The sequence below is a fragment of the Hyperolius riggenbachi genome, chromosome 4, assembly GCF_040937935.1.
Source record: "Hyperolius riggenbachi isolate aHypRig1 chromosome 4, aHypRig1.pri, whole genome shotgun sequence".
Lineage (NCBI taxonomy): Eukaryota > Metazoa > Chordata > Amphibia > Anura > Hyperoliidae > Hyperolius > Hyperolius riggenbachi.
Genome location: NC_090649.1, coordinates 215,327,473 through 215,354,074, shown reverse-complemented (window position 1 = coordinate 215,354,074; position 26,602 = coordinate 215,327,473). Strand labels below are relative to the sequence as shown.

The 26,602-nt window shown below is 43.0% G+C and overlaps 1 protein-coding gene across 1 annotated transcript in view; it reads left to right on the top strand.

Annotated features, from left to right (window-relative positions):
- Positions 1–26,602, top strand: part of CSMD1 (CUB and Sushi multiple domains 1) — a 2,205,021-nt gene that overhangs the window by 1,482,133 nt on the left and 696,286 nt on the right. The window contains 1 exon segment of the mRNA XM_068281348.1: positions 1,252–1,364. Within this exon segment, the coding sequence (XP_068137449.1) occupies positions 1,252–1,364 (113 nt within the window).

The following is a 26,602-nucleotide window of genomic DNA, read 5'->3' as shown; positions in this document are numbered from 1 at the left end:
GCAAAGATTTAAAGGACCCCTATCACAAAAAATGTAAAATTTAAAAAAAATATAAACACATACAAATAAGAAGTAGGTTTTGGCCAGAATAAAATGAGGCATACATTACTTTTCTCCTATTGTTTGTTGCTTAAAATAAGTAGTAGAAATGTAGCAGAACTGACAGGTTTTGACTAATCCATATCTTCATGAGGAATTTTCAGCATGGCCTTTATTCTTTAGAAAGACATTCCCTGAAAAAACATTTAAGCAAAACAAGTTTCCCTACTTTAAACAGAAGGAATTTGCTATAATACAGGTTGAAAAGCATTTATACAGAGATGCTGGCCAGCATCCCTGCCCACTGCAAACTTTTTTTTGACAATTAAATGGTGCAACTGCCATTCACTAAGTGCCTTTGAAAATAAATAAAACCCTGAAAATAAACCATGAGGGGATGGGCTTGTCCAAAACCTGTTGGTTTTGTCAGACTTTCATGACCTACTGCAAGTGAAGACAACATAGGAGAAAAGTAAATTATGGCTCATTTTACTCTGGAAGAAACATACTTCTTATTTGTATGTTTTTGCTTGTGTTTAAAATGTTGCGATTTTCATGATAGTGGTCTTTTAATGATAGATTAACATTATATAAATGCAGAATTGCAATGTGTTCATAGTTAACCATAAAATTGGCCTGTTTACATTTAAATCCTTGAATACTTTAGGTCTAAGTTATCTGAAGGTTTTGTTGCAACTGCACTATAACTTCTATAACTTTACATCATTAGGATCTAATAATCTAGTCACCCCATTAGTGTAATTCACTCCCTCTGTGACCCTTTATACACAAGAGCAGGATGAAATTATGTCTTAAACAGGCAAATTGGAGTCTTCACCTACATTATTATTTTAACAAGTATGTACCATAGTAACATACCAGAAACTAGGGCCACATGCATCTGCTCCATCCTTTGCAGGACAACTACGGTAGGTTGTACTGCTCACCACCCAGTCATACAGCTACCACTGTAGGTTTTTTTTATTTTTTACTTTGTAAGTCATTAATGTAAGAGTTACCTCTCAAGTGATCAAATATAACATGTAGAGTGATCCACACTGAGCTTACCAACAAAGTCTTGGGCAACATCTGGCCTATTAGTGAACTAACATGCTAAAAGCTTAGTAGCAACATATATTTGAGGGCCCTGTTATTTTAAGTTTTATCAATCCTTGCATAATTGTTAAATTGCTTTTATTGTGTTTTGCGTAGCCTTACGGGTTCAAGTGTACCAGACCTTATCGTTAGTATGAGCAATCAAATGTGGCTCCACTTGCAATCAGATGACAGCATTGGATCACCTGGATTTAAAGCAATTTATCAAGGTTTGTTTTCTCTGTGTTTATAGTGGTTACACAATGGCAAAATACTGTGTACATAAAATAAATAACATATTGTGTTTTTACCATCTTCAAATTAAGTACAGGAAGTGTTAATTTTGATGATTGTTGTTTTACTGGGCGTGTATATTGTTTGCTGCAGTTGTTTAGCTGGTTCAATTTGCTTTTTTGTTGCTGATAAGGACTATGGTAATGCCCCGTACACATGCTAGATTAGAGTCAGCTGAGGCGGCTGACAATGACTGCCTCTGACAGTAATCTGTTATGTGTACAGCCTCCTCTGACTCCCAATGGCTGGCCGGCCAGCCATCTGCCGGGCTTATCAATTCAGCTGAGCAATGGCTGATAGCTTTGTTCTCTCTACTTACCCCACCACAGCGTGACATCACACCTGTGCTGTTACATTGGCCTTGCCCTCCCCATGCATTGCAACAGAACACGTATTTCGCCTTCAACCTAACTATGCATCTGTGCAGACTTGGCCCAGAAATGTTGCCTGAGGGATCCAATATCCATCTAGGCCTTAGGATTTAAGGTATGTGAAAGGGCTAAATTAAAGCGGACCTGAACTCAGACCTTCCTCTCTTCTCTACAAGATAAGCAATAGCATAATAACCTTTAAAGAAAAACATTACTTTGTTACAGCTGTTACAAATCCTACAATACATCTGCACAGTTTCTACTTCCTGATTCATGGAAGCAGACATATTGTTAACATCCTGTGCTTTCAGATGGGCTTATCTGCCATGGCAGTCAGGTGACACGGGGAGAGATCCAATTACAATTTGTGATCAGACACAAATGAGGGGGGAATAGACAGGCTAATCTCTCTAAATACATACAAGGTGCATCTCTTTGTTTTCTTTCTGTCCTGCGCAAGAGGACATAATCATCAATCTGCTGAATTAAGTATCTTTCATTATCTGAAATAAAAGGTATTAAATGAATGCTAAACTTACGTGTCCTACCACCCTCACTGTGTGCTCTCCCACCTGTCTGCCTGTGTTGTGACAAATAAGTACCAGTTTGTTAATACAGATAAAAACTTCCACAAATGACTACTACCCAAAAATACAAGACATGCAGCATGTTTTACAGCACCTACATAATATTTAGGGCCTGTTTCCACTACACGCAGATTGGATGCAGATTGGATGCAGAATGGATGCAGAAAAACTGACTCCAATTAGTGATGCTCATCCGAGCTCGGATATCCAAGATACTAGGATATCCTAGCTCTTTTTTCACTATTCGAGCTCGAATATCGAGCTCGAATAGTATTAGCTATCTGGGCTGTGCTATCCGAGCGCATTCGGATAGCAATCAGCTATCCGGAGATATCCGAGCTATCCGAGCTCGAATACGGAGCTCGGATAGCGTCATCAGCGGGTGACGTCACCTCGAGTCCTCACAAGCGAATCAGAGGGCTCCCAGCCCTCTGACTGCAGCCAATCACAGAGGGGGATCCTGGCCAAGCCCCCACTATAAATAGCGGGCGCCATGTTGCCTCACTCGTCCTGCTTGCGACTTACTGACTGACTGTACTGAGAGATTGCTCCAGTGCTTTTTGTCTGTGCAAGTGCATCTATTGTTCAATACACCTAGCGTTTTTACACTCCAACACTTGATATTCACCTGTATTGCTTTGTATTGTAGATAGATTGTATTTTAGGCAGTTTAGTTTGTGTGATTAGGGACTAGGGAGGGAGACTGTCACTGTCACTGGTGCTGCTGCGGCTGTAGCCAGCAGCTAGGCCCTGTGCCTAGGCAAGGCAGCCTGCCCTGCTCTGTGCTCTAGTCTCTAGTTACCTGTGCTCTCACCTGTTCTACTCTACTGTACTACTTCTGTGTTAGATAGATTATTGTACTATTTTGTAGTTAGCAGGCCCAGATTTACTGCTATACCTGTCCTGTATCTGCTCTCTGTAATCTAGTCACACCTGTTCTATTGTTTAGCTAGATTCTTCTATTGTTTAGTTAGTACTGTAGTACTGCAGTCACTGCTAGTAGTTGTTAGAGTAGTAGTACTACTGTGTTAGCTTTCTACAGAACTGCTGTGCTGTGAGCAGTGCCAGTGTGACAGTTAGTGTGCACTAATGTCTTCTCCTCTGCTGTCTGACTGGCACTTGGCACGTGCCACATCCGGCATGCTCCTGGCACACGTTACACCTGCTGCTGCTTTGCCCTGCTCCTGCTGCCTGTGCAGCTCCCACCGCCAGGGTGCCACAGGCCACTGATACCACCTATATTTAACCCAAAACACAATTGCTGTGTAATTTTTTGGAGGTGTCTGGGGTGAAAACTGTCATGTCCCAGTTGTGTGGTTGGACTTTGGACACAATTCGGGCTGCACGACTGCTGTCTGGAACCTAGGCCTGATGTTAATTTACAGCTATTTTTTTGGGGGGGTGGGGGGGGGGGATTTTAAGTCCCCACATCATCAATTAGTGTTCCCCTTTACAAAATAATGATGCTACATGCCTCATATACCCTAAAAACGTTATTAAAGCAATTTAAAGGCCACTTCCGGTTTTTCTATCCGGATATCCGAATTTGCCCGAAATGCCTGGATACTGTGGTCGGATATCCGATTTGCATTCGGATTGGAAAATGTTGAACTCGGATATCCGACCTGGATCGGATATCGGGGTATCCGGATCCGAATCGGATCCGGATTTTGAAAAGGGGTATCCGAGCATCACTGATTCCAATGAATGCCTATGGGAAAATCTGCATCAGAAAAATTGCATTTAGTAGAAACAGGCCCATATGCATTTATTGGAGTCATTTCTTCTGCATGCATTCTGCATCCAATCTGCGTGTAGTGGAAACAGGCCCTTACAGTTAGAAATAAATTGCTGGAAGCTCAGCAATATTGTGTGGACGTTACAATTCATAAAGATAAAAAATATAATTACTGTCACTACACTATAAAGCACTTCCATGCTGACCTGTCCAAAAATTCCCATCCTTCAAACCAACCTGGCTATAGCTAGTAGTTACCCGTTTGCTAATACATACACAAATATTCAATAGCTGCTGATGTGAAAGGATCCATAAGTGAAGTGAACAGTCCTTACAGCATAAGGGCAGGCCAAGCTGAGATCCAATACATTTACCATTCCATACACCAGTATGTTAGAATGTGTAACACATTGCTGGAGTAGCATAACAATAAAAGTATAATAACTGTCAATACACCATACATCAGTACCACACTCACATGACCTATATTCTTCCTACCCTTTGCCAGCCTATGCTGTGCTCAGGTGTTGCCAGTTTGCTAATACAGATTCAAGTATCCCAAAAAAATGATTGTTGCTCTTCTTTATTATCGGTGTTGTGCTCTGTGTTACTTGATAACCTTTATGAGATTATTCTTAATGCGCTTTGCAATAAGTATGGTTTTGTTTTTTTTCTTTAAATAGTGTTCTATCCTTTCATCTCTCTAATCCTACGATAAGGATTTATTAACAATAACATAAAAATACATTATATATATTTTTCTCTTCTTTGTGCTATGTTATGCTTGCTTTGACATTTACTATGCATATTAATATTTCAAAATGCTGGTAGTATTTGGAATATTCTCTATGCTTTGACCTTATGTATGTCCTCTCACTGTGATTACTTTTCTTTGTTTGAAGTGTTTATTCTGTTCCCTGTGTCTGTGCTTTAAACAATAAAAAATATTGAAATGTAAATTAATGTTGCTCTAAAAGGATCCATGAGCTAAGTGATAGAGATGAGGCGGCGACATTCAAGAACTTAATTTTGCAGTGAATTGGCCCATTTTTACTTAACAAACTTTTTGTGGTATTGCTGCGTATTTCACTTTGAAATTCACCTTTCACATTTTCACAAATTCACGAACAGATTTTAGAGTTACATTGCTATGGAGTCAATACCGCCAACATTTGCTGTTGTGTAACGATTGGGGCATTATTTCCGTGGTCAGTGCACAAGATGCGCACTGACACTGCGGAAATCCTCCACAAGCTTATAAAATACAGAACCCAGCTATGGTGCTATGCACCTGTAGAGGGAAATTCCCACCAGCAGATGGAGCTGTGGAGTGCAGAGGAATAAACCCTCTGCCCTGCCACAGATGCCAGATGGGAATTGTACGAGGTGATGCAATATAGGGCAAGATAGCCCTTGGAGAGAGAGAGAGAGAGAGAGAGCACAGAGACAGTATGTATGTGTGTCCACCAATCTAGTCGCCACCCGGCGACGGAGAACACACAACAACGAAAACCAAGTGGGAACGCAATCGCAAGAATGGCGATTGCTAATAGCGACACCAGATTGAGTAATACAGAGCAAAGGAACAGAATAAAGACAGAACTGATAACAAACTGTAATCCAACACACAGGAGCAGACAGGACTAACTACACGCGGTCACCACACGTTAAATAGTGACAAAGCACGTGCGCGGCACGGTCGACACACGAGAAGCGCAATAGCGACAAAGCATACCAACCCTGACTAACCACAGAAGCACGAAAACAAAAGAGAACGCGAACGCTTGCTAAACGGTTACCACACCGAGACGACAGAAAGCGTTAGTTCCAGACAGACAGACACAGGTGCAGCCAGTAGCAACCGCAGCTCTGGCTACACTCCCAGAGTACAGAAGGAACCACCGCCTCTACCACTAGGGCGAATGCGATCTCAACAGACAGAACGATCTCTTGTCGACCGCCGCTGGCGACAAGACAATCGCAACAGATAGACAGTACAAAGCAATACAGGTAACAAACAACCTGACTATGCTAACAGGAATGCTAGGGCACTCCCAAGGAACTACTCTAAGATAGCAATATTAGCAAACAGTAAGCAAAGGGCTGAGACTCCAGGTAAGTTAGCAGGAACAAACCATCATGACCAGCAAGGGATTCTGGGAGGAAATGGTTTTTATACTGCAAGCCATCAGAGGAAGCAGCTAAGCAATTTGCATGACAAGTGGATGCAAATACCTCCCCAGAACAGCAACTCTGCAGCTTGCAGAGTGGAGACAGGTCTCTTTTCCAGGGACCTGCAGCATTCAGACCTAACAAATGGTCAAAAAGCTGTCTGCCTGTGCAGACAGCAGAGCAGATCATTACATGTTGATAGAAAAGCTCCCCCCCCCCCCCATGAATGCTATCATTACCATTTCTATGTAACTTAAAGTGGACCCAAACTAAAAATACAAGATTTCAGAAATAAAATCTATTTTCTAAATTATAATAATAAATAGCAGCCTTTTTTCAGCTGCATGATGACAAATATAAAATATTTTACATTTAATGGAGGAACCCCTCCCTTCCTTTCATTTTGCCAGGACAGAAACCGGTAAACTGGTGAGTAGCAGGTGTCTGGCAAAGGAGGAATTACTAATGGCTGCCACCTTTATAATCCTAGTTATAAAAGAGAAGGGTGAAAAGCATGCACTGAAATGCTCATAGGCTTGAAGGAGTGTTTATTTATCTTTGCATGTGTCAGAGTGGTGCAACTAAATATTTTGAATTAAAAAAAATGTTTGGTTTGGGTCCGCTTAAAGGAGAACAGCAAAAAGAAGAGGAGGGAGAAAAAATGTTTTTAAAACAATTTTGTAGTTTTTGAGAAAATCTATTGTAAAGTAATAATAGGAAAAACGGTTTTTAAATGTGGTTAAATGATGTATAAGGTGTCTACCCAATGGTATTGAAAATTAACATATATCTCCAAAAACAGTAGTTATTTTCTTGCCGAGGTTTCCTTTTGGTCAGTACAGTAACAGAGTATGAGCAACAGGAAACCCCAGCTAAAATTGCATGGATTTTGTGGAGGATTGCTGCACAATTGTAATACTCCTATATAAGGATCCTCAGAAAATATAGTTGTTATTATTTGCATAGAAAAAATAAATACATGAGTGCCCCACATCTCTTTAACAGCTTGTCACCCATGAATAGAGATGGCCCGAATCTCCGATTTTCAGTTCGCGACTTCCGCAAAAGTTTGCAAACTGCAATAGACTTAAATGGGGAGGCGAACTTTGAAAACTAGAAAAATGTATGCTGGCCACAAAAGTGATGGAAAAGATGTTTCAAGGGGTCTAACACCTGGAGGGGGGCATGGCGGAGTGGGATACATGCCAAAAGTTCCGGGGAAAAATCTGAATTGAACGCAAAGCAGCGTTTTAAGGGCAGAAATCACATTGAATGCTAAATTGCAGGCCTAAAGTGCTTTAAAACATCTTGCATGTGTATACATCAATCAGGGAGTGTAATTAGAGTGCTGCGTCACACTGACACACCAAACTCACTGTGTAACGCACCGCAAACAGCTGTTTGTGTAGTGACGGCCGTGCTGGACTGGTGCGCACTGGTGCTGGACTAGTGCAGGCCGTGGCGGTTTTAAAGCCCATATGTTCGCCGGGCTGTGGTAGCTCAATGATAGAACAACAGTGACTGTCCAGCTGATCAATTTGGTCTGTCCACAATGAAGTAACGACCTTATTATCTTGGGTGTGCCCCCCCCCCTGAGACACTCATATAGCCGTCGGTCATTGCTTCATTGTGATACGCAAGCCCCCTCACCGTGGCAAGGTAATGATCACGAAGCAGAATGGGCACATGTACATGCCTTTTGTTGGTTGTTGCAGCCACAGTGCAGCCAGAAAAATGAGGCAGGCATATACATGCACCAGAAAAATTATTATAGCGGCCTTAAAAATTCAGGAATCCGCCTGAAGTCCTGGACCCTGCTGGTGATGGCGGAGAAGGCAATCAAGCAGCCTGTTGGCAAAGGTGCTGTGTGGGGAGCGACTTAGTCTTGGGGCAGGCAGCCAGTCACATGGTATGCAGGCAGAGATGCTGTGTGCGAGGACTGCCTTAGTCTTCGGGTGGGCAGTAGCCCTCCGGGATCCATGCCTAATTCATTTTGATAAAGGCGAGGTACTGAACACTTTTGTGACTTAGGCGACTTCTCTTCTCAGTGACAATGCCTCCAGCTGCGCTGAAGGTCCTTTCTGACAGGACGCTTGAGGCAGGGCAAGACAGAAGTTAGATGGCAAATTGGGACAGCTCTGGCCACAGGCCAAGCCTGCGCACCCAGTAGTCCAAGGGTTCATCGCTGCTCACAGTGTCTACATCCACACTTAAGGCCAGGTAGTCGGCTACCTGCCGGTCCAGGCATTGGTGGAGGGTGGATCCGGAAGTGCTAAGGTGAGGCGTTGGACTAAAGAATGTCCGCATGTCCGACATCACCTTGAAATCGCTGGAGCATCCTGTCCTTGCCTGCATGGACATGGGAGAAGGATTACTGACCACCTTTATTGCATTGTGCTGTGACATCACCCTTAAACGCATTGTAAAGCATAGTTGCCAGCTTGTTCTGCATGTGCTGCATCCTTTCTGCCTTCAGGTGAGTTGGTAACATGTTCGCCACTTTGTGCCTATACCGAGGGTCTAGTAGCGTGGCCACCCAGTACAGCTCATTCCCCTTGAGTTTTTTTATACGGGGGTCCCTTAACAGGCTGGACGGCATGAAAGACGCCATCTGCACAAAGTTGGATGCAGTCGTACTATCATCTCCTCTTGCTCTTCCTCAGTGGTGTCAGGTAAGTCCTCCTCCTCCCCCCAGCCACAAACAATACCACAGGAATGTTGAGCAGCACAAGCCCCCTGCAACGCCTGCTGTAGTTGTTCTTCTTCTGCCGTCTCCTCCTCCTCCTCCAAAGAAACGCCTTTCTCATCATCCGAGTCTGACTTCTCTTCCCCACATGACTCTTCCTCCTCCTCCCCCTCTGTGCTGCCGCAGGTGTTAAAGAAACATCTGAGTCTGATGAAAATTGCTCCCACAACTGTTCCTGCCATAACTGTTCCTGTTTACGCTCCTCCACAGCTTGATCCCCCACTCTACGCACGGCATGCTCCAGGAAGTAAGCGTACGGGATCAATTTGCTGATAGTGCCTTCACTGCCACTCACCAGGTTGGTCACCTCCTCAAACAGCCGCATGAGCCGGACACTGCCACCAGCTGTTTCTGACGAAGAACTCCCCCTGCTTCTTTCAGGAACTCATCTCCTCCTACTCCTCTCTGACTCCCCCTCTGAACTGTCCCCTTGGTCATCTTGTCTCTTAGGATCCCATGTGGGATCCGTATCATCATAATCATCATAATCATCCTGCCCAGCTTTGCTCGCCTCAGACACCTCCAACAATGCACCAACAGCAGGTACTTCATCATCCTCCTCCTTACACGTTATGTCCATAGTGTTGCCGCCTAACTCAGACATATGAGGTGGTGTAACTTGCTTAGCGCCTTCATCTGGTTGTAACAATAATGGCTGTTAATCAGTTAATTCCCCACCAATTAACTCCAGCGAAGTGTCAAATGCAGCGGATGTGGTGCTTGTAGTAGCGCTGGTGGCTGCGGAAGATGAGGTGTTCTGTGTTAAATAGTCAACCACGTCCTGACAATCTTGGGAGTTGATGGGATGTGCCTTCTTCTGAGCACTGTACTTTGGGCCAGGTCCACACGAAATCACATCAACACGACCTCACACAGACCTGCCGGGTGGCCTTCCTCTGGGTCTGCCTCTACCTCTGCCTCTACCTCTGCCTCTACCTGTTTTGTCCGTTGTGTCCATATCAGGGGGGATAAAGTGAAAGATATGCACTGACTTGACTAAAACAATGTGCAGTCACACAGGTGCAGTTAACAGTTGTGCTCGGAGTGGTATATCACACTGCGTGCACTCATGTAGGTAGGTGGGTGTAATGAACACAACAGGTAAGTATATGCAGTGATGAGGTGGGTGCACTGAACACAACAGATAGGTATATGCAGTGATGGGTATTACAATGTGCACCTGTCACACACAGACAGGTAGCTGGCGGACAGGCACAGTGACACTGCGTGCGCTCAGCTCACGTAGGTAGGTGGGTGCACTGTGAACAACAGGTAGGTATATGCAGTGATGGGTATTACCATGTGCTCCTGTCACACACAGACAGGTACTGGACAGGCACAGTGACACTGCATGTGCTCAACTCACGTAGGTAGGTGGGTGCACTGTGAACAACAGGTAGGTAGGTATATGCAGTAATGGGTATTACAATGTGCACCTGTCACACACACAGGTAGTCACTGAATGTGCTGGGCCTGGCAGTGGCACCCACACACACAGTATGAATTATCAAGGCTGTCTATGCAACACAAGTGTCAGTGGGACACACAGAAAAAAATAGATCACAAGAACAAGATTAGCTCTCAAAAGAGCTGTTGTGGGGTGCTATTTTAGCAATAAGAATCAGCAAGGTGCAAGCTAAGAAGCCTACAAGAGCCTAACTAATCTTTCCCTATGAGAGTCTGCAGCAGCAGCAGCAGCAGCAGCAGCAGCTGTCCCTTCTCTATTTACTGCAGGCACATGAGTGAGTAAAATGGCCAATGATGCCTGCCTTTTATAAGGGGGGGAGTGGCTCCAGGAGGGAGTGTAGCCTGATTGGCTACAATGTGCCTGCTGACTGTGATGTAGAGGGTAAAAGTTGACCTTAATGGTGCATTATGGGGGCGAACTGAACTTCCGGAAAAGTTTGCGGTTCTCCGCGATCGCGAACCCCTGGAAGTTCGCCGGGAACCGTTCGCCGGTGAACCGTTCGGGCCATCTCTACCCATGAAGGGTGATATAGCCAGAATTCGAAACCCAGGTGGCATACAGTTACATACACTGAGCTATTGAAGCCCACATAGTCCTCTGGAAGCGAGGAATGGCATAGCTTTCCCCTTCTCGCCCAAAGCCCTTGTCCAGTTCATGGACAAAGGGTTATTCCCCCCTCCGATGCCAAAGAGGAGGTAGGCACCCAGATGGATTTTATGGTGGAATCTGGGGGTCTCTTATAACAAACAAACCCCCAGATGTCTGCAACTTATGTGAAATGCGTAAAGGGTAATAATATACTCCTTACCCATTTCCACAAAGAGTTAAGGAATTAATAAAAACACAACCATGAATAAAGTATTTTAAATCATTAATTTTCCATAGATACTTACCTATGGTTAGGGAGTTGGGTGGGGGCTGCTTCATATCCCCTGATGATTAATCATGGCTATATGTCAGAAGACTTTAAATGCAATTAAGGTCTTTTTAGAATAAACTATTGGCATGGCAGCAATGATTTGGTCATACAGCTCAAGTACAGTGTTTATCATTATACCATAAAGCACTAGATTAATTTCTTTCTCAGCTATATGTGAGGGTTTGTCTAGATCAGCATCTCCGCTAAGCATTTTGTCTTTATGTCATTTAAAAACTAGCTATTAATTTCTGCATGTTGTTTTATAAACCATTGCATGATCTGGGATGAATGATGCTGATGTCTTTCAAGATTTGTGTTCCCACTGGGCATCCCGTTATAAGGTTGTTGCAGGTTTTGTTAAAGTAACCATAGAATTTTTTTGCTCTTTGTTTATTTTACATGTTTTAACTGCACTTTCAGGTGTCAGTAGAATAATGAATCACCTAAGTTATTATATGCCTGTGTAGATTCCATTCAAATGGTGAATAGCCCTTCTTTAATAAAGTATATTTATGTGAGCTGGGGAGAAAAGCTTTCACCTCCGCAGATTTACTGTACACATAGAATGAATGCTTCAACATCCAAAACAATACATCAAGTGAAGAATGTAACAACGCTCTCAAAGTTATCTGCTAATCCATCTTTTGTTTGTGCGTAAGCAAGTCTCATATCCCATGACCATCATTACTTTGTGCATAAATTAAATTATTACATTTAAAAAAGTGTTGGAGCCTAGAAAATTCCCAGAAATTATCATGTCTGACACAAATTTTTACAGAAACATGCAGTGTCTGATCAAATGGCTTGAATAATGCATCATCAATCAGAGCTGATTTCTCATATAAGCATTCAATGAGTAACCTGTTTCTGTGAAAGTGACACTGAAGCGAAAAAAACAACTACTACTTATGATATAATGAATTGTATTTGTAGTACGGATAATTAATGCAACATTAGTAGCAAAGAAATGAGTCTCATATTTTTATTTTCAGATATATAGCTTTTTTCATAACATTGCATGATTCTCTAATATTTGCAGTTTAAAAACTACTCTCTGCATTTTAAACTATAAAACAGAGCAGGCTAAGGTTTTACTGCAGAGGAAAGTGTCATTAAAAAGGCAAGAAACAGTGAGAGACAGGTTGAAATAAGTGCTCCAGAAAACAGCACTGTAGCTAACTCAAATTCGGTCAGAGAGATCAGAGAAGCTAGTTTTGCATAGATAACTGAAGTACCTTAACTCTTCCTGTACTGGAAAAAATATGAGAATCTTATCTGTGTTACTAATGTTCTCTATCTTAGCTGTACTACACATACAGATTATTATACCACAAGTTTATTTTCACTTCAGATTCCCTTTAAGTAGTGCCTTTTCCTAGTAGTTTTGGGCCACCCTTGTATATTCTGCTGCCTGTTAAGAGTTCCTATTTAACCCACTGATTACTCTGGGTATACCACCAAGAGATAGATGCACAGGGATAAGGCTGCATTACACAGCCTTATCACTTGACCATCCTTTCCCATGTCTATAATAGGCCATTAGAGAGCTCCATTCATGTAGTCATTCATGTAGTCACTCTGCTTGTCTATTTCCCAAAGCTCTTGAGCATAAGTTGCTGTAGGTGTGTTATCACAATGGTACAACTTAGATTGAAAGGCTCTCTGAGCATGTACCTACCTGTGAGCTCATTTTTCCTCTGTAAATGTATTGGAAATAGTTTAAGTCATTGAGGACATTATAAATAATATGCCGTTATGGAATGTATTTTCAGAATTATGGTATTTTGGAATTGCCGGATAAGTGGTGCTTAGCAAATGGACTCCCAAGGTGTTGAATGATGCCAGGCATTGAATGACTGTAATTTATTAGTCATACTGCAGTTCACATGGTTCTAGGACACTCCATCTCATCAGTTGGATGCTGTGGCAGCACCAGGATGGGGCTTCGCTTAACATGTTCTTCCACTTTTGTTAAAATATTGTACAATGTATGTCAATGTCATATAAGCCTTTTCATATATTATTATTAAACATTAGCTTTCCATTTCAATTTGCAGTCAGCAGTGATTTTGTTTTTAAATTACCAGGAAATGTAAATTCACCTCTTTGAAATGATGGTGACATTACATTGTGTGGTGTACTGTTTGATGCTCAGACCCTCACTCTCACCTCTTTCTTCCTGCAAGAGTAATATGCTCACAGAACAGTAAGTTTTACTTTTTCTTAGAAACTGGGAATTATTTACAGTTACAGCAGATTGACATCCCCATTTACCATTTGCTATAAAGAACTCTACACAACTAATCACTGCAAATCAATGGAGAGTTTATTTATTTTTGTGTTTTAGAAAAGTTTTACTGGCACTACAATCAATTGAGGTGACAAAGAAAAATCTAGACTTTTTTTTTCTAATTCCCCTAATCTGGACATTAATGGCCAATTGTCACTCACTATATAGATGCTAATTGTTTAAGTGAGTATGTATTACCACAGTGCCACATGGTTGGGTGCCAGGATAAGCCGCTAATGGTAAAATATTGGTAATGTAAATTATTTGTCACCTACCATAACCTTCACCCTTCGGTATAAGTGCTTAACCTTAACCTTCCAATTAATGCCAAAACGTATTCCCCCTGGAGGTGCCTAAAATAACCCCAACACCTAGGGGCTGACTCATGAAGCTGCACTGCTGCGTGAGCTCCATGACAGCACCACACTCTAAAATTAAGGCTGCACGCTATGCTCGGTCTTGCAGTGTAGTGTGCCTTCCTTAGTTATGCGCATTGCTATGTAAGATTTAAAGTGTACCCGAAGTGTAGACGAAAAAAAAAAGGTTTATACATACCTGAGGCTTCCTCCAGCCCCATGCGCATGGATGACTCCCATGCTGTTGACCTCCGCTGCCTGCACCCCCAGTCGTGGCCAGTCTGCTCAAGAGAAGTGTGCTCTCTAAATATCTTACCGGAGGTGCAAGCAGCAAAGGACAGCGGTGTGGGAGCGATCCATGCACATGGGGGTGGAGGAAGCCCCAGGTATGTATAACACTTTTTTTTGTCTCTGGTTTACTTTAAATGCCAGGGCTGCAGCTGTGAAGTATCGTGACCGCTATACTTCTTCACTAGAGTGGCCGCTACTATGTTAATTAACATTGTAACTGTGTTAATTACACTATGCACTATTGCTGCATTTAAACCAGATTGCTGGAAAACAAATATATGCCCTCCACAAATTCAACATGTTTCATCTCACGAGAGACGTCATCAGGGATATACAATATACCAGGTGATTAAATGCAAGAGAGTGTCAGTGCTTAGTATTTATCTCAGCCCATAACAGAGCCAGAGATGAGGGTGGGGGGTGATGTTTATGTGTTTGTTTTTTCAGTGGGGGTGTTTAAATGGAGTCATAGTGTTCACTGTACACACTACCAGTGAACTGTTAGGATAGTACTTAGCTCTCCCTATTTGTGTCAGTCTATTTCTGACAGAAACGGCAGTACATGTATGTGACTTTACCATAAAGGAGATACTGTGAGTGTCTGAACCTTACCTCACTGAGATAGTAATTGCACAGACGACAGACCAGTATAGACACCATATCTTTTTGTACTTGCTCAGTCTTTTTAATGAGTCTAACAAAGGTTGAGTATTAAAGTTTGCAGATTGTCCAGACAATCAAGAGTGTGCACTTCCTGAGCTTGAAATTACATACAGAGGACCTGTAACGGTCTTGTGTAGTAGCTCAGATGTCTGATTATATGGTGATCTGCAGAATCACCAATAATACAGACGCTATACCTGATTATGGGTGATCTGCAGAATCACCAATAATACTAGTATAGCAGAGAAGGAGCAGAGTGTGTGTAGTGATTAGGTGCGACCGTAACTTATAGTTTAATGAGACCTCACCAGAGGGGCTGGTGAGGTATAAACAATACACTGACCGTGCACTAAAGTACAATCTCCAGCAAGCTGGAGAAACAATACTGAAGAGGCTGAATCTCCCGAGGAGCGGGTGATTCAGAATGTACTGCAGGCAAATGAACACCGGAGGGGCGGGTGAGTCAGACTGTACTGCAGCCTAAGAGACACAATAATACTACAATGACAGATTACCTAATGAGCAGGTACTTAAGGCTGTACTACAGCCTAGCAGAACTGCTTCACCAGCGGAGCTGGCGTAGTTAACACCTCACAAGTGGCGAGGGCCCACTGATGAGTAGAATGGTCAGGCAGGCAAGGTTCAGCAACAGATAGGTAAGTATTGGTACAGGATCGTGAGACAAGAGAGTAATTGGTAATCAGGCAGAGGTTCAGCAACAGGAAGGTACGTATCGGTACAGAATCGTGAGACAAGAGAGTAATCGGTAATCAGGCAGAGGTTCAGCAACAGGTAGGCAGATAGGCGAAAGTACAGGATCAGAAAGCAGGATCAGAGCCAGATAAATAGCTAAGAGTCATACACAGGAGATCAATACAGTAAGCAATATCCTAGTCTAGGTGTGAAGTCCCTGGCATCAACACCGGGGATCTAGTCTACAAATAACAATAGCAAGGTAACAATATCCTAGACTAGGTGTGAAATCCTTAGCATCAACACCAGGGATCTAGCCTAAGGTCTGAGCGCTAACACCCAAGCAATCACGACAACAGACAGTGAGTGAAAGAAGCCCGCAGGCTTAAGAAGCAGAGGAGACCCCACAGGCACGCCCCTCCAGAATCAGCCAATCCTGGCCACCGTGGAACTCCTCTGACATCAGCCGACCTGCAGGTCAGCTGACGGGCTTCTTCTCCGCATAAAGGTCCCGTCTGTGCGCGCACCCGCGCTCTATGGCGACCCCCTGCACCCGAGGAACTTTCCGTCCTCGGCGTCCCAGACGCCGCACAGACGGATGGCCACATGGAGGCAGCTGCGGCTGTGGTGCTGTTTGCCGCAGCTGCCTCGTCCCTTACTGTACCCCCCCTCTAGGCATGGACTCCGGACATGCTTCTTGAGTTTTCTTCCTCATCTTGTTTACCCTAGCTATCATAGGGTGGGAGGGAGGGGAATATCCCTGCGAGAAGACTTTAATCTCCTGGCCCTGATTGGAAGGGCCCAAAGTCCGTCTGTTGGAACAACTTTCCAATCCACGTCCTGCCCTTCACCATCAACCAAGGGAACTCCTGCACGGGCAACTTGCTCACCCTGAAGTCCCAAAGTTGCAATGACTATACTATCAGGAAGGATGCTGGCAGGAGTAAGAGACTGCATAGATTCCGGCTCAAAGCATCTCGAGAGAGCATCTGCTTTAACACTCTTGTTGCCCGGTCTATACGTAATAACAAAGTTAAACCGGGCAAAAAACAGGGACCACCGGGCCTTTCTAGGTGTGAGCCGCTTCTCACTTTCAATATACTGTAAGTTTTTGTGATCTGTAAAGACCGTGATAGTGTGCTGAGCCCCCTCAAGCCAGTGGCGCCACTCCTCCTCAAATGCAAGCTTGATGGCGAATAACTCCCGATTCCCTATATCATAGTTTCTCTCAGCTAGAGAGAACGTCCTAGAAAAGTATGCACACGGGTGCAATTAGCCTTGTAGGCCAGAGTGCTGGGACAGTACAGCCCCACCCCAATCTCTGAGGCATCCACCTCTACTAGAAATGGAAAGGACACATCTACATGCTTCAAGATGGGGGCAGAACAAAACAACTGTTTGAGTGAGGCGAATGCAGTCAGTGCATCTAATGACCAGTTGTGAATGTCTGCCCCCCTCTTGGTAAGATCTGTAAGAGGCGCAATTACAGAAGAAAACCCCTTTATGAATCGTCTATAATAATTGGCAAAGCCTAAAAATTGTTGGAGTGCCTTCAATCCGACAGGACGAGGCCACTTCAAAACAGCAGATAACTTATCGGGGTCCATCTCTAACCCCTCAGTGGAGATTATGTACCCAAGAAAAGGAACCCGGGAAAGCTCAAAGAGGCATTTCTCAATCTTGGCAAAGAGAGAATTTTGCCGTAATTTGTTCAGAACAAATTTTACATGGTCCCTATGCTCAGCCAAAGTACGGGAAAAAATGAGGATGTCGTCCAAGTAAACTAAGACCAATTACCCCAATACCTCCCTGAAAACCTCATTGATCAGTTCTTGGAAGACGGCTGGGGCATTACACAGCCCGAAGGGCATCACAAGGTATTTGTAATGCCCGTCGGGTGTGTTAAACGCCGTCTTCCATACATCACCTTCTCTTATACGTATCAGGTTGTAAGCCCCCCTAAGATCAAGTTTGGTGAACACACCTGCATCCGTAACCTGAGAAAATAAATCGTCGATTAGGGGCAACGGATAACGATTTTTCGCTGTAATCTTATTCAAACCCCTATAATCGATACATGGTCTAAGACCCCCATCTTTCTTTTTAACAAGAAAAAAACCAGCCCCGGCCGGGGACTTGGATGGCCTGATAAAGCCCTTAGCCAAATTATCCGCAATATACTCTTTCATAGCCAGTTTCTCTGGTCCTGACAAATTGTATAAATGACCCCTAGGAGGCATACAACCTGACCTTAATTCTATGGAGCTCCGATGTGGTGGCAGTTTGTTGGCTGCCCGAGGACAAAATACATCGCCAAACTCAGAATACTGACTGGGTAACCCCTCTACTTGAAGTTTGGTGGTACCAAGTGTGACCTTTGTTAAACAATGGTCCTGACAATAAGAGGGCCAACTCAACAATTGCCCATAACCCCAGTCAATCCGAGGGGAGTGCCTCTCAAGCCATGGCATCCCCAGGATCACGGAGGTGGTGATCATCTTGATCACAAATAACTGAATTTTCTCCTTATGGAGGGCCCCGATCTGACACGAAAGTACTGGGGTCTGTAAAGGAGATTGTTTGTTCTGCAATGGTGAGCTATCTACTGTGGTAATTACCAGATCCTGACCTAAAGGCTGCAGAGGAAGCCCAAGCTGGAGTGCAAGATCATAATTCATAAAGTTGGCAGCCAAGCCTGAGTCCAAAAATGCCTGTGTCTCCAGGACTCGGTCTCGCCAACTGATCAGACAGGGCAAAAGAAGTCTGTCCTCTGCTAAAGGGATGGCTGAACCACCCACCGTGGTACTACCAACCACCAGAGTGTGGTACAGCGCATCAGTCTGCTGTAGAGAGTCTGAATTCTCAACATGCTTACTATCTCCTTCGACTTCTGAGAGCTCGGCATGAACAATCTGCATTGGCTCGTCAGGGGGTGGAGAGGAAGGCGTAGGAACTGTGAAGACTCTAGGCCGAGTTTGTTTTTGGTAACGAACTCGCCTGTCAATTTTGATGGCCAAGGAAATGGCCTCATCCAGAGTCTTGGGTTCTGGATGACCCAACATAAGATTAGCCACCGCGTCAGATAATCCTGTCAAAAAACAGTTCAAGAGCTCATACTGCCCCCACCTGGCTGACACTGCCCATCTCCTAAACTCGGCAGCATAAACCTCGACTGAACCTTGACGCTGCCTGAGGGTCTTCAAATTCCTTTCAGAAGTCCCTGACACATCACGATCGAATTATGACCATGCCCTTAAAGAACTCCTACACTGAGGTCAAGGCCTCATGCCCCATAGGGAGACTGTATGCCCAGGACTGGGAATCTCCAGACAACAAAGTTTTAATAAAAGTGACCCTCTGACCCTCTGTACCTGAAGAGACAGGTCGCAATTCAAAATAGGATAAGCATCTATGCTTAAAGTTACAAAAATCTGAGCGATGCCCTGAGAATTTCTCAGGTGGGGGCACCCTCGGTTCTATCACAGAAGGGGGAGACACTCGAATATTAGGGTCCAAATAACGGTTAACTGACTCAGCTATTTGATCGATCTGAGTCTGTTGAGCGTTCACCGTTTTAATGAGTTAATTAATGGTGGTGGTTAACCCGTCGACCCGTTGGCAGAGTGCCTCCATTATACTTTACTGGTCTGTTGTTCTGTAACGGTCTTGTGTAGTAGCAGTATAGACACCATATCTTTTTGTACTTGCTCAGTCTTTTTAATGAGTCTAACAAAGGTTGAGTATTAAAGTTTGCAGATTGTCCAGACAATCTAGAGTGTGCACTTCCTGAGCTTGAAATTACATACAGAGGACCTGTAACGGTCTTGTGTAGTAGCTCAGATGTCTGATTATATGGTGATCTGCAGAATCACCAATAATACAGATGCTATACCTGATTATGGGTGATCTGCAGAATCACCAATAATACTAGTATAGCAGAGAAGGAGCAGAGTGTGTGTAGTGATTAGGTGCGACCGTAACTTATAGTTTAATGAGACCTCACCAGAGGGGCTGGTGAGGTATAAACAATACACTGACCGTGCACTAAAGTACAATCTCCAGCAAGCTGGAGAAACAATACTGAAGAGGCTGAATCTCCCGAGGAGCGGGTGATTCAGAATGTACTGCAGGCAAATGAACACCCAAGGGGCGGGTGAGTCAGACTGTACTGCAGCCTAAGAGACACAATACTACTACAATGACAGATTACCTAATGAGCAGGTAATTAAGGCTGTACTACAGCCTAGCAGAACTGCTTCACCAACGGAGCTGGCGTAGTTAACACCTCACCAGTGGTGAGGGCCCACTGGTGAGTAGAATGGTCAGGCAGACAAGGTTCGGCAACAGATAGGTAAGTATTGGTACACGATCGTGAGACAAGAGAGTAATTGGTAATCAGGCAGAGGTTCAGCAACAGGAAGGTACGTATCGGTACAGAATCGTGAGACAAGAGAGTAATCGGTAATCAGGCAGAGGTTCAGCAACAGGTAGGCAGATAGGCGAAAGTACAGGATCAGAAAGCGGGATCAGAGTCAGATAAATAGCTAAGAGTCATACACAGGAGATCAATACAGTAAGCAATATCCTAGTCTAGGTGTGAAGTCCTTGGCATCAACACCCCGGCTCTAGTCTACAAATAACAATAGCAAGGTAACAATATCCTAGACTAGGTGTGAAATCTTAGCATCAACACCAGGAAACTAGCCTAAAGTCTGAGCGCTAACACGCAAGCATTAACGACAACAGACAGTGAGTGAAAGAAGCCCGCAGGCTTAAGAAGCAGAGGAGACCCCACAGGCACGCCCCTCCAGAATCAGCCAATCCTTGGCGCCGTGGGACTCCTATGACGTTAGCCGACCTGCAGGTAAACTGACGGGCTTCTTCTCCGCATAAAGGTCCCATCTGTGCGCGTGCCCGCACACTCTGGCGACCCCCTGCACAGATGGATGGCCACGTGGAGGCAGCTGCGGTGGCAGTGCTGTTCGCCGCAGCTGCCTCGTCCCTTACAGGACCTCAGCTGAGTGAGGGGACATCATAAAAGAGCTGCAAAATATTAAGCATTTCCTTTTCCCATAATTTTAAAAGCTTGCTTTTCTGTCCTCATGCACTGTTACAACTAATAATCCTAACATTTGTAAAGCGCTTTTCTCCTGTTGCGCTCAAAGCACTCAAGAGCTGGAGCCACTAATGGTGCACTCAAGGGGCCACACTGCAGTGTTAGAAATTCTTATCCAAGGACTTCTTATTGAATAGGTATGGACTCTAGCCAGAATTTGAACCCTGGTTTCCCATGGCAAAATCAGAGCCCATAAGCAGTACACTATCCAGCCACTCTCCCCAAGCCCTAGTTATCAATTATATTCTGCTCCACTTCTGTCATTTGTGCTTTTTTTGTACTCACTTAATGCTCTACCACTCCTACACCATAATTAGTGCCACCCAGCATCCCTGTTCTATTGGTACGTGCTTGTCTGTGACCCTCTCATCAACAATTTTATTATGTAAAACCCTTCCCTGCAACTGATGCCCTTTTTATTTTCTACCCCCTGTAGTTGTTATACCCTGTACCTCTTATCTGTATAATTAATTTCTATCTCCCTGTATTTCTTGTCTTTAATTCCCCTACCTTAATTGTAATTAGCACCCTCTGTGTCTTTTCTCTCTGTAATTAGTGCTGTTTTTCTACCTCTGTAGTTAGTCACCTCTGGGCCCCCATTCCTACAATGAATGTCTATCTGACCCCTATCTCTATAATGATTGCTTTTGTGTGCTTCCTGTTCCTTTAATAAGTGCCCCTCTGTGCCACCTCTCCCAGGAATAAGTGCTAATATGTGCTCCCTACCTTTGTTATTAGTGCCCTCTGTGCACCTTCTCCCTTTAATTAATTTCCTTTATTTTTCTCTCCCTGTAATTAGTGCTTCACTGGTTACGAGTTGAACACCACTGGTGTAGTATCTTAGACCAGCCTCTCCCAGCAGGAACTCAGATAATAACCTTTTCAATAGAAGCGACACCACAGGAGGTTTATTATCAGAACTTACTGTGTAAGAGCTCACAATTCCTTACACATCACCTATTTATATAAGACCATTTTATTAATAATCAGTATAGTATTTGGTGATGTAGTTATGACAGGAATTACACATTTTTTAAATAAAATAATAGTATTTACTTAAGAAATCAAACTGCATAGCTATTACATTATTATGCAATGTAAGTAGAAGTTTTTCTTCAGTCCTTCAGTCCCAAAAGGTAGCCATTAAATAAATTGTATCTCCTCTCAGAAGTAGCAAATTTCCCTTGGGTTAATATCTTGGACTTCATAGTTTGAGAGAACAGAATACTCAAGCAGCTTGGGGTGACCCAAAACCACTAGGAAAGTATAGGGGACTAAAAGAGACTGAAAGCCCTCTCACTAAAAAGCAATGTTTTGTGTAATTTGCCTTCTTGTGTTTTAAGAAGTCAAATTACAATAAGTGTTGCTTTTCAGGAGGAATGCTTTTTGGTTTCTTTTAGCCTCCTATACTCTCCTGGTGGTTCTTGGTCACCATGAGCTATCTGGGCATTCCATAGCACTGGTCTAAGCCTTGGCCCATAGAGCCACATCAATTCCTGCCATACGCTGATGAGGACCAAAGGTCTGAAACAAGCTGTCTGCATGTCAGGTTGATGTGGCTCTGTAAAATTTATAAGCTATAGGCTTGCTATACACCAGAGGTTCTAGATGCAAGGGGCAAATAGAGATAATTTGCATAACCCAGAGTGATGCATCATGGGAAACCACAGTTGATCACTTAAAGATGAATTATTGCAAATGCCCTCTGTTTTAAGAAGGCAAATTACACTGTTTATAGATTGAGATAAAAAGTGTTGAGAATGCAACTCTGTCTTACAGAAAAATCCCACCTATTCCTAACTTGTCTCCTGAAGAAAACCCCTCTCTTGAGAGTTCCCCATGAAACACCCCTTCCTAATATTTGGACACCAGGGCCCATATGCAATTCACTTTTTCCCCTAAGTTTTCTCCTAAGTGATCTTTTCAAACCTGTCAATAAAATGCCTAGTAAATTCCCAGTAAGCAAAAAAAAAAAAAATATTTAAAATCATTTTGATAGCACCCTTTCACCTACTTTTCGATACTTTTTCCATTGCAAAGTGCTAAAAAGTTATTTGAAATCAAAGATTAAATATTATCTCCTAGGAGAAAACTCAGAAGAAAAAGTGAATTGCATATGGTCCCAAGACCTTAAGTTCTAGTTAGCTAATATATTATCAACTTGTTTGGTAATTTTTATAGGACATTTTCTCTAATAAACTCTGAAAAAAAAAGTTTTTACAAATGAGAACTGTCATCCCACCTCTCTCTTTTTCATTCATTAATATTCTTCACCTTGTTGAAATTTGACTGACTGAAATTGGATTGCTTGCTATCTAGCAGTTCTCAACATAATAAGTTCAACAATTGCCCTTTGTGATTGTTGTTATTTAAATGCTGTTTGCCCATATTTTGCATGCTGATTGCACGTATCAAATGCACACATTTGCTTTTTTGGTTGTACTTCGTATGCTCATGTCACTATTTTACTTAAACGAGACATTGTTAAAGGGAACCTGAAGCAAGAGTGATATGGAGGCTGCCATATCTTTTGCCTTTTAAACAACACCAGTTGCCTGAAATGCCCCGTTGATCATTCTGGCACCAGTAGTGTCTGAATCACACACCTGAAATACGCATGCAAATAATCCCATCAGATTTTTGTCAGAAACGTCTGATCTGCAACCTGAATTGTTTAAAATATAATACATATGTTAAGTTTCCTTTTTATAATTCTGTACCAGGTTCCACTCAGTCTTGCTTTACCAGTTAAACAATTAGCTGAACAATCCTCACTTTTCTTGTTGTTTGTTGCTAGATAATCTACAGGAAGCTGGGTCCCCGGTTCAAATTCCTGTCAAGGCACTATATGAAAGGAGTGTATATGTTCTCACTGTGTCTGTGTGGGTTTAGTTACCTCTGGGCACTCTGGTTTCCTCCCACCTCCAAAAAACATACAAATAAGTTAATTGGCTTTACCACTAAAATTAGCTTTAGACTACAATGCAATTATGATTTAAGGGGTTAAATTGAGAGCCCATCTGAGGGGGTTGGTGACATGACTATATACTCTGTAAAGGGCTTTGGAAGGTATCAACACTATATAAATACTAAATATTAATAATAATAGGGTTCAAGGGGAAGCATGATGAAGTACTGGTTGTACTGCTCACCTTTGCACTTGTGGAAGAAAGTGTTAAGATATTTGAACCAGACCCTAATCTAGTACCCAAGTAACCATCACCTTGTTTCCATAAATTAATGGAACCAGATCCTAATCTTGTAACATGGCCCTGACTTATTTTTACCTCATACTTAGCAACAAGACTCAAAGCTGGATACTTTATTTTGACAGTTGTCTCCACCGCCTTGTTTCTCTGAAATAATAGTATACACATGGAAACAAATAGACTGAAAAAGACATTTCTGTTTGCAAGATTTAATACATCAGTTGTGACTGGGGAATTATATAATGATGATGTCAAGGGATATGTTTTTTAATTGTTCTTATCCTTTAAATGTAAGTGGAAGCTGCTCATGCTATTTTAAAACACCTGATGGGGTTAAAAATTGAGTGATATATGGATGACCATTGCAAGGGTATTTTTCTAATATCAGCCTTCCCACAGTGTTTAAACCACCAGGAAGTGTAATCAATTCATTGAAAAAAAAAGTATTGGAGCTAAACTCAGTTTGTCACGTCTTCACATGATCCTTGATAAATTACATAAACACACAAAGGAATAACTGTTGAACTTGTGTTTGCCTGTAAGAAAATTAACTAGAATAAATCTTTATAGATCCTACAGATGTGATACTTCTTTCCTTTGAATAAATTAGATGAGAAGTACAGTGGCTGGATAGTGGACTGATTAAGTGCTCTGCCTCTGACACAAGAGGCCAGGGTTTGAATCTTGGCTCTTCCTGTTCAGTAAGCCAGCACACATTCAGTAGGAGACCTTGGGCAATGCTCCCTAACACTACCACTGCCAAATGAGCACATCCCAGTGGCTGCAGCTCTGGTGCTTTGAGCCTGCCAGAAGAAAAGCACAATATACTAAATGTACTTCCTGTAGACCTTATCATTCCAAACCTTTCCTTCAGAGAGAGTGTACAGAGCATAACATCAACTAAACATAAATGAAAAAAGGGTAGCATGTAATAACAAATCACAAAAGCAAAGGACTAAACTGAGGCTATAGAATGAGTAGCCTTAAATAGTCCAGCCTTAATCCCCAGTAGTCAAAACTAGAAATAAAAACACAGAACTATTATATTGCACTTTTCTCCTGGTGGACTTAAAGAGGAACTCCAGTGAAAATATTGTAATAAAAAAGTGTTTCATTTTTACAATAATTATGTATAAATGATTTTGTTAGTGTCTGCCCATTGTAAAAGCTTTTCTCTCCCTGATTTACATTCTGACATTTATCACATGGTGACATTTTTACTGCTGGCAGGTGATGTCAGTAGAAGTTGCAGCTGCTTGCTTTTTTGGCAGTTAGAAAACGCTGTAAACAGTTATTTCCCACAATGCAATGAAGTTCACAGACAGGAAACTGCCAGGATCATGGTCTTTACAGTTTCCTGTAGGAGGGTTTTCATCTCAATATCAGCCATACAGAGCCTCTTGGTGATCCGTTTGGGAAAAGGAATAGATTTATCATGTAAAAGGGGGTATCAGCTACTGATTGGGACGAAGTTCATTTCTTGGTTACTGTTTCCTTTTAAGCGCCAGAGCTGCAGCCACTAGGGCACACTCTATAGGTAGTAGCAGTGCTAGGGAGTCTTGCCCAGTCTTGCCCAAGGTCTCCTCACTTAATAGGTGCTAAGTTACTGAAAAGGAAGAGCCCATATTTTAACCCTGGTCTCCTGTGTCAGAGGCAGAGCTCTTAACCAGCACACTATCCAGCCACAAGTATGCTATCCAGAAACATGACAAGAAATTGGGACTGTTCAAGTCTCTTTAGAAGGTATGTTGATATAATCTACATTGTTGTTGTTGTAGTCCATTTTATTACTTTATCAGTGGTGCTGCCTATACTTCAGTTGTATGCCACCTTTCTTTTAGTTTCTTTGTAGATCTGGTCATCAGCTGTGCAAAGGTGATAGCCTTGGTTTATTGGTTTATGAAGATGCTCTGCAACTACTGGAGCTGCTTAGTTCTACTTTCTAGAGCTTTCTTCTGTTTTTTTTCTGGTGGTGGTGGTGGTCAAGGGAGTAGTGGGTGGAGTTACTAGTGATTATAATTTAAGCTTTTCAAGCTAGAAAATGAAGATATGACGCCTCTCATGCCCCCACCACTCTATGTACAAGTGTGGCTGTACTGTACCTGTGTAATCAAGGCTATGCCTGGGCAGTAAGCCAAAGCTACTTCCAGCTCCATGCCTTTGTGCAGACACTGCTGTACTTGTCAGGCACAGTATAGTCATGCTTGTGCACTAAGAGGAGCATGGTTGTGACCTTAAAAAGGTTCCCAGGCAGTGACTAGGGTCTCCAGTAGGATACGGGAAGCCTCTGAAGGCTCAAAAGGCTTCTCTCTCGGAACAGGCAAAAATGCCGCACAGCGCCAACAGTATAAAAAGGGCGCAGGACTAATTAACATAAAATGATATTTATCGTTTTATATCTTTAGAACTTTTAGGCAGTGGGGGTCTGCCCGAGAGGCAGCGGGACAGGCAGCGGGTGGAGGGAGTAGGATTAGGCGGAGGATGTGTGCAGAGGGATACATTACCTAGTCCCGGCCGGCGATCACTCCTTCACTTCTTCTGTTAGTTTGCTGTAG